The sequence below is a fragment of the Leptonychotes weddellii genome, chromosome 15, assembly GCF_054177405.1.
Source record: "Leptonychotes weddellii isolate Sample4059 chromosome 15, ASM5417740v2, whole genome shotgun sequence".
In the NCBI taxonomy this organism is placed as follows: domain Eukaryota; kingdom Metazoa; phylum Chordata; class Mammalia; order Carnivora; family Phocidae; genus Leptonychotes; species Leptonychotes weddellii.
The window spans coordinates 23,412,406-23,421,578 of record NC_138383.1 but is presented as its reverse complement, the minus strand read 5'-3'; the positions used below and the strand labels follow the sequence as shown (position 1 = coordinate 23,421,578).

General features: G+C 53.4%; 1 protein-coding gene across 1 annotated transcript in view; it reads right to left on the bottom strand.

The window, feature by feature from the left end:
* The window catches only part of LOC102735193 (nucleoside diphosphate kinase B), a 9,375-nt gene extending 1,782 nt beyond the window's left edge, over positions 1–7,593 (bottom strand). Inside the window, exons 1-5 of the mRNA XM_081805972.1 lie at positions 7,542–7,593; positions 6,497–6,603; positions 6,289–6,390; positions 4,960–5,082; positions 645–845 (exon numbers count right to left, since the gene is read on the bottom strand). Coding sequence (XP_081662098.1) covers positions 645–845; positions 4,960–5,082; positions 6,289–6,390; positions 6,497–6,603; positions 7,542–7,593 — 585 coding nt within the window. The remainder of the gene's footprint in view (positions 1–644; positions 846–4,959; positions 5,083–6,288; positions 6,391–6,496; positions 6,604–7,541) is intronic.
* Positions 7,594–9,173: the final 1,580 nt, after the last annotated feature.

The following is a 9,173-nucleotide window of genomic DNA, read 5'->3' as shown; positions in this document are numbered from 1 at the left end:
CCCCCCCCCCCATTCCCAAGGCAGGTTCTCCAAGTCCTGTAACATGTTAGCCCACCTAAGGTGTAAACAGAAATCCCACCCAAACCCTGACACTGATACTCTTTTTAGTGCAGAAAGACTGTTCCCATCATGAAGACACCCTCAAAATGTCAATGGTATTAGGGGTGTTAACATCCTAAGAAGTAGGTGGTTTGAGAATCTAGATGTGGAGAGTTAAGCGTTGGCTGCCTTTGAAGGAAATACGTCAGAGGTTATGTCACTCTTCTGGCCCATGTCCAGTGCCCTTTCCAACATCTCACATGTTAACCGAGAACGTTCGCCTCTTCCCAGATGGGCCTGGTTAAGATTTCAATACTTAACTTCTCCCTTAAAGTCCAGATCGGTGCCCCAAATGTAAAGTGTGGAAATGCCGGGCCCTGCCCTAAACCGGAGGGAGCTCCGTCTGCCCGCACCCTGGGCACGTGTGGCCCGCGTGGCCGGGCCGAGGAACAGGTTTCTCCGCGCCACGGCGGGGCACCGGCTGCTCCCCGGGCCGTCACGTCACCTCCGCTTAACCTTGCGAGGGCGCCCGGGTTCGCGGGCCGCGGGGCCCGGCTCGGACAGCGGGATCGCCGCGGGGGCGGGAGCCGGCGGGGGGTGGGGGCAGCGGCGGCGGGCGAGCAGGAGGAGGGGCGCCCGCCGCCGGGCTCCCGGGGGCCGTGGGGGCGCCGCGTTACCTGCAGGAACTTCATGGCCACGAGGCGGAACCCCTTCTGCTCGAAGCGCTTGATGATCTCGCCCACCAGGCCGCGCTGCACGCCGTCCGGCTTGATGGCGATGAACGTGCGCTCCTGGTGGGCCATGGCCTGCGGGCGACAGGTCGGCTCAGGGCCCCGCGGCCGCGCGGGCACAGGACCCCGGCCGCCCTCCCCCGCACCCCCACCCCGCCGTCCCCCCGGGCCCCTCCGCCCGCTCCGCGGGGACACGCGCCCGCCGGCCGCCTACGCCGCCCCGCGGGAGGGGACCCGGCGCCGGGCCCGGGGGAGGGGGGAAGGGGGGGCGGCGAGCGCGTCCGCGGGGAGGGGGGCCCGGGGGGGCGGCGCGGAAAGCGCCCCCAGCGCCGTACGGGGAAGCAGGCTGCGCGGCGTGGCGGGAGGCGAGACGTGGAGCGGGCGGCGGGGCCCGGGGCGGCTCGGGAGGAGGGCCGCGCGACGGCCACACCCCGGACGCCCCGCCGCCCAACCCGCGAGGCGGACGCGGCAGAGACCTCTGGGCACGGCCCGGGCAGACGAGGAGGCGCTGGGGGCTCGGGAGCAGGAAGTGGCTTCCTCTCCCCGGGGGAGCGGGGGTGCCCCGCGGCTGGAACTCGGCACCTCGGGCCCGCAGCCCTCCCCGCAGTGCCTCCTGCCACACGCGCGCACGCCCGCGCGCACACACTCACACTCCCTGTGCGGTCGGGTTCTCCGGCCTGACACACATCCCTGACGGGCCCTAGATTGTCTCACAGCAGTGCACACAGCTCCGCACCCTTGCGTGGTGCCCAGCTTCGGTGGGGAGGCAGCGAGCCCGTCCTCGCCGCCCGTCCAGACACCCGTCCAGCAGTGCCTGTCCCCGAGATGGTCGGAGGCCTCGCGTCTGTCCCTGCTCGGGACAGCGAGCGGACGGCGGGCAGCGCGTGCCAGTACCCGCACTGAGAGCCGGTCGGTACCCGCCGCACTGAGGGAGGACGTCAGCTGCCTCCGTTTTGACCGCAAGCTCTCCGGTTGACTCAATTCTTCTTCCTAGATGATCTCAACTCAGGCAGAAGACCCTGCAGGCAAAGCATCCCGTGATGGGGACTGAAACTACCCCCCTCAAGCCACGAGGACTGCCCTGAGCCGGCAGGACCTCGCAGGACCAGCCCCAAGACACTGATGGATTTGACCTTCAATGCCACCTGCAGCTACACACCGACCTTTGTCCCAGTTTCCGTATAGAAACCTGCAAGTATTTTCAGCACTTTGGGGACAGTTTTTGAGATGTTGGTCCAGTCTTCCCAGTGCTGGCCTCCCCGAAATAAATTCTCTTCTTGTCTCAGCACAACTGGTCTCTCTGCCTTTGGGTTTTGTCAGTGCGGAGTGTGGAACCTGGTGTGTTTGGGCCCCCGGCGCCCCAGGGGCCCTGGCACCCCTGCGCCCGGGCTGCAGTGCCAACCCAGCCCTCTGTTCCACCTCCTCGGCGTCCCACACTGCTAGCTGCAGAGCATTAAAACACATTCCTCGTTCTGGAGAAGAGACAGCCAGTGTCCCCTTTGGCTTCCAGGTGAAGCACTCTTAAGTGGGGGCTCCTTGTCAGAGTTACCCAGTGTCAAGTGTGGGACAGAGTCTGGGAATCTCACCGGAGATTTCTCTGGAGAGCTGTTTGCCCCTTTGGTCCAGGCACTAATAGCCCGTGCCATACGGTCCGTAGCAGCCTCTGCCTTTCCTGTGCCTGTCCTTCCCGCAAAGACAGCCCTTGACTGGCCAAGATGTGACCCCGCTGCCTCACTACACACACAATCGTTCCCCACAGGCTCCGGTACCCTAGCTCGCTCCCCCAACAGACCACACTTTGGGTGAAACAGAAATGCAGCTGGTCCTCAGCTTCGTGGAAGGAAAGTAGCCCCCCGCGGAGAAAATCCTTTCACCAAGTATACATATGTCAACTCTCACTGCACACTTCAGATAATCTCACGGTTTCATCAGGTGCACCCCAGTGAAGCTGGAAAAACACGGGAGCCCCCATCCCACCTCCCCTCCTCTTCACTGCCTCTACCGAAGCCAGATGGACAGGGAAAATACCAGGAAAGAAACCCTCAAGTTTGTGGCACAAGTAATTGTCCCCAATATGTATTCTCAGCCTCCCCCTTCTCATAGGAGAGCTTCAGAGTATTCTCTGCGCACAAGGGTGCCCAAATAAAAATAGCACTTTCCGCGTTCTCTTGCAGCAAGAGGCTTGCACGAAGAAGTTCTGGCCAGCGGGATGGGAGGGAGAGCAAAGGTGGTAAATTCAAGGTGACGCCCTTCAGAGAAAGGAACAGTCCACTTCTCTTCCCAACTTGCCATTAGGCACACGTAGTGGGTAAGGCATGTTACATTGGTTGGCAGGAAATCAGTCCCCGGACAACCTCAAGGATCAGAACCTCACCATCATCACCCCTACTTACCTACTTGGACTTTTTGGGGTTTTTGCAGCTTTATTGAGGCATAATTGACCAATTAAACTTGTTATGTATTTAAGGTATACAACCTGCTTTTTTAATTTACATATATTGTGAAACGATCACAATTAAGCTATTGAACATACCACTTCACATCGTTGCCATTCTATTTGTATGTGTGCGAGCACACTTAAGATCTACCCTCTTAGCAAATTTCAAGTACACAACACAGTGTTGTGAACTAGAGACACAGTGCTGTATGTTAGACTTCTAGTTTAGACTTTTAAATAAAAGATAAGTAAATTTCCGGGACACCTGGGTGGCTCAGTCGTTAAGTGTCTGTCTTTGGCTCAGGTCATGATCCCAGGTCCTGGGATCGAGCCCCACATCAGGCTCCCTGCTCCGAGGGAAGCCCGCTTCTCCCTCTCCCTCTCCCCCTGCTTGTGTTCCCTCTCTCGCTGTGTCTCTCTCTGTCAAATAAATATAATCTTAAAAAAAAAAAAAAAAAGTAAATTTCCATTTTGCCTCTGTTAAAGCAACCAAATCAGTGCCCTAACAAATCAAAGCTACTCAAGATTTCACCTGCTTCTTCTGAGGACCTCCCAGGGACCCAGGCCCACTATCCAGCTTTTCTGTTTTTGGAGTAGTTACAACTTCTCACACTCCCCCATCTGCAGAGTCCCTCAGAGCTTCTCACTAGTAGTAAGGCTATCTCTTATTTCCAGTGAATCCTCTGCACCCAGTACAATCTTAGCAACCTAGCAGATCCTTCCTGGATGACTGCTGATTGGCTCAGTGCCAAAAGTGGATGGGATGCAGGAGTGAAGGGAGGGACAGACAGAGAGAGAGAGATCTCTCAGGCCAATAAAAATAATTTACATAGTATTTACATTCTGTTAGCTCAGGTTATCCAGAGTAAATGGAAAAGAAAAAAGACTACAAAGCAACAGGGCAATACAAAGTAACCGACTCGATGAATCCTATGTTGGGATGAAACATTTTAATCTGATAGTAGCACATAATACTGTACAGGGAGCACTCCCAGCTCCAGAGTTCCCCTCCAGGTTATAAGGAAGTTCTCAAAAAGAAGTGGATTTGCGAGAGCCTGGCCCCCTGCTCATGAGAGGGAGCAGGAATGGAATGAACAAAGCACTGAGGTCTGCTCTCTCATCACCCGTCACTCGTAGATCCAGCTCTGAGCACAGCTCTTGTAATCCACCAGCTCTTCAGGCTGGAACCACAAGCCGATCTCCTTCTCCGCACTCTCCACAGAGTCGCTGCCGTGGATAATGTTCCTGGATGGGGAAGGAGACGGCCATGTTACCTAGACCCAAAGGATTCAACTGCCTGGAAGCCCCCTGTTCCCACTGCCAGAAAGCTGACAGACTCTGCAGCAGAAAAAGCCAAAGCTCCCTGCACCTGAGTCCACATTATTTTATTATTATTATTTTTTTAAGATTTTATTTATTTGACAGAGAGAGACACAGCGAGAGAGGGAACACAAGCAGGGGGAGTGGCAGAGGGAGAAGCAGGCTTCCCGCGGAGCAGGGAGCCCGATGCGGGTCTCGATCCCAGGACCCCGGGATCATGACCTGAGCCAAAGGCAGCCGCTTAACAACTGAGCCACACAGGCGCCCCCCCCCCCTTTTTTAAGTAAAGTTTAGAGCCAAAATGGGGCTGGGCTCGAACTTACAACCCCAAGATCTATAGTTGCATGCTCTACCGACTGAGCCAGCCAGGTGCCGGAGGAACCCAAATTCTTATGTCACCTAACTCAGATTTTGGAAAAAGGCAAAAAGCACCCACTCCCACCTGCCAACTTGGATGCAAAAGTCCCCACGGATGGTCCCAGGCTTGGAGTCCGCAGGGTTGGTCTCCCCGAGCATCACTCGGCCTGTCTTCACCACATTCAGGCCCTCCCAGACCTCCAAGGATAAAAGAATATATGGTCAAGGAAGAAAACCCATCTCAGCAGAAAATCTGAAAACTATTAATTCAAAAAAAGAAAAAAGCCCCCATATAACACTGAAGGAATAGTTATGGAGCATCTACTAGTTCCAACACTGGGAATACTGGCCCCCCTGCGCCCACTCCTGCTTTTCTATAATCCATTCTTGACGGAGCAGCCTGTGCAGCCTTTAAAAATGCCTACTGGGGCGCCTGGGTGGCTCAGTCGGTTGAGCGACTGCCTTCGGCTCAGGTCATGATCCTGGAGTCCCGGGATCGAGTCCCGCATCGGGCTCCCTGCTCAGCGGGGAGCTTGCTTCTCCCTCTGACCCTCCCCCCTCTCATGCTCCCTCTCTATCTCATTCTCTCTCTAAAAATGCCTACTGTTGGACCTCCCCTGGCGTCCGTCCCGGAGCTCGGGACACGCACGGCCAGCACAGCCCTGCCTCATCTGGCCTGCGCCCGTCTGCGCCTGTGCCTCCGAGCTCGTGTCATCTGACCTTCTCTTTCACCCCCCGGGCTCCAGCGGCTCCAGCCTTCTTTCTGTACTTCAGAAAGCCCAGGCCCTTTGCACATGCTGTTTTCTTGTTGAGATTGATCTTCAATGTGATTCTTGTGTATGTCTGGCTCCTTCTTCTCACTCCGATTTCAGCTTGAAAAGCATGTTCCTCGACCACCCAATCTAAAGTGGCCACTTGCTGTCACATCATCCTATTACATTTCTGGGCTTATCACTAATCATTAGCATATATCTTCATCTTCATTATCTGCCCATCTTCCCCCTTCAAGATGTGTAGGCAAGCAAAGCCATGAAAATAAGTACCTATTTGGTCTCATTCATGACTGTACCCCCAGTGTCTGGAACAGAGCCTGGCACAATGATGACTTGGAGGAAAATCATTGCAATAAGCAAGAGACAATCTCGCTGCCCTCCCGAAGTGCAGAATCAGGCCAACCCCTCCCGATCGCTCTCAGCTATGAGTCACTATGGGTCTTCAGTTCAGCAAACAAATGTATCTTGCCTTTGGTGGGTCAGAGAGAGAACTCATATCCTAACTGCCCAATCCTCCCAGCCCGCATTGCCTGTGTATCGTGAGGACCTGGCGTCAGAGGCAGGAATCACACCCCTCACTCTTGACTCCAACGCAGTCATCCACCTCCATATCCCACACATGCATACTCACCATGGCAACCACAGGCCCTGACTGCATGTACTTCACCAGGCCAGCAAAGAACGGACGGTCCTTCAGGTCAATGTAGTGCTCCTTGAGAAGGTCTTCGGAAGCCTATTGCACAGGACAGAGAATGAGAATTGGCCCCCAAACTTTCTAAGATTCAGCAATCTAGTTATTTCCCACTCACTGCTGTCTAAAATGTGAGCTCTTAGCTCACTGATTCTGTTATAACGCAATCTGCTCCCAACACTACCAGAGAGGAGCAGCGCCAGGGAGACTCAAAGGGCTTCAGCTTTGTGCCAATTTCCCCCCTATTGGCCTTGCCTGATCGGAAGAAAACCACAGAACATGAGAATCGAATCCAGCCATCCCATTTTAGACAGCAAAACTAACAATAAAATGCATTTCCATTCATTGAGAGCAAGCCTTGACTCAAATGTCAGAGGGAAGTCGGGGGGTCTTGGCATTCGACGAGAAGCAAACTGAACCCGGGCACATCCCAGGGAGACTGCTCATTTACTCAGAAGAGGAAGGCCAGGGGCCAGGCGGGGCAACTATGCGATCCCCACAAGTATTTCACAAACCACTCAAAAGTACATGACATCTAGCAATAAATCCAGTTAGCCAGAGAGCGAACCACCTGCTTGGCAATTCCGACTCCCTACGCCGGGCTCACTCTTGGCCACGGCACACAGGCTTGCTCCGGGTCTAACACGGGCCCTTCGTTCTCCCAGGTCTGTACCCTGCGCACTGCAGTCGCACCCACAAACGTGGAGAGCCACTGCCAGAGAGCACATCCAGAACGGCCCATCTCTCAGCCTCCAGTGAGCGTTCCTTGCCAAAGGGACACAGCCACGTGACCACACCACGTCAGCCATTCACCCTTGGCCACCCCCCACCCCATCCCAACAGAAAACTGGTAATGGTGGTCTCCTGACACACATTGACTTGACCTTCCCTTCCCCGAACACTCTTTTAATTCTACTAATTGGTTCTGATTATCTTTTTTGTTTGTTTTTTTGGTTCTGGTTATCTTTAATTTTTTTTAAAGATTTTTTGTTTATTTGAGAGAGAGTGAGAGACAGAGCAGGAGCAGGGGGAGGGGTAGAGGGAGAAGCAGACGCCCCGCTGAGCAGGGAGCCCAATGCAGAATTCGATCCCAGGACCCTGGGATCATGACCTGAGCCGAAGGCAGACGCTTAACCCACTGAGCCACCCAGGGGGCCCGGTTCTGGTTATCTTTAGTCTGCCGAACAGATTACAGGGTTTCTTCGGAGGGGGGACATCAAGTTTTCCCTCCCCACCCTCCACCATGTCATCTGTAGACTCCTGACAGCTGCCCCTCCTCCCATTCTTCCTCAGGCCCACATCCTTGATCGGCAAGTCAGTGTAACGGGAAAAATGCACGCACTTAGGGATCAGAGAGACCCGAGTTAAAATCCCTGCTCCAGCATTGTGCGCCTTCCGATATATTACGTAACCTCACCAAGCCCTGGGTTCTTCACCACTGACAACCACAGGCACAGAAATAAGTATGTCCCTGGGCTGTCATAAAAGCCAAAGAAAACACGTATGTCCAGCACACAGTAAATGCCTGATCAACAATACTTTTCATTTCACTTTGCCTTCAAAACCTAATTTAATATGCAAACTCCCTGGAAAGCAATGCTTGTCCAACACCTGGCACTGATCATTCCATCATGTACCCCCTGACTCTGCACTAACATCCCCCTACTCCCTATTATACTAAAGCAGTTTTCCTAAACATCACACAGGAACTAAATTGCAAATCAAACTAAATTTAAAATGCACTAGCCGTGGGCGCCTGGGTGGCTCAGTTGGTTAAGCGACTGCCTTCGGCTCAGGTCATGATCCTGGAGTCCCTGGATCGAGTTTCGCATCGGGCTCCCTGCTCGGCAGGGAGTCTGCTTCTCCTTCTGACCCTCCCGACCCTCCCCCCTCTCATGTGCTCTTTCAGTCTCTCTCTCTCAAATAAATAAATAAAATCTTTAAAAAAAAATAAAAAAATAAAATAAAATGCACTAGCTGAGTCCAAAGATGACACTATTGATAGGAAAAAAGAATGCCCCCTAATTTATCTGCTTTGACAATTTGAATTCTCATTTCCCAGCTCTGTATGAAAAAGGGTTCTTAGCCAATTAATCCTTTTCATTTTTAGGGTTTTGTTTTTTGTTTTTTTTAATGTTTTAGAGAGAGAGAGAGCGAGCACGAGCAGGAGGGGCAGAGGGAAAGGGAGAGAGAGAATCTCAAGCAGACTCTTCGCTGGAGCGTGGAGCCTAGCACGGGGCTCCACCTCATGACCCTGAGATCACGACCTGAGCTGAAACCAAGAGTCCGACACTTAACCAAATGCGTCACCCAGGGGCCCCCTTCTTTTCATTTTTTGAAATATTGCTTTGCAGGTGTCTTGCAAGCGTGTCTGCTCTCTGCTGTTTCCAGGCGGGCCTTCCCAAGGGCAAAACCACAGCTTTCCCCCCAACATGCCCTGATGGTGCCTAATATACACTAGACACTAAGTGGACGGTAAATAAAGATGGAAAGATCTCCTTGCTGAGAATCGACCTGCCTCAGAGAGAGGGGTAGGGGAGGGGGGAGAAGTTCTCTGAAATTATCTGCTCAGGAAGCTCAAGACCAGGAGCTCAAACACCCGCAGGGCTCTGAGTCAGAAATCACAGTGCTCTCCTGAAACGAATATTGTACTGTATATTAATGAACTAGAATTTAAATGAAAATTTGAAGAAAAAAAATAAATAAAAATTTAAAAAAGGAAAAATGGGGCACCTGGCTGACTCAGTCAGTGGAGCATGCGACTCTTGATCTCAGGGTTGAGTCCATGCCCCACACTGGGTGTGCAGATTACTTAAAAATAAAAA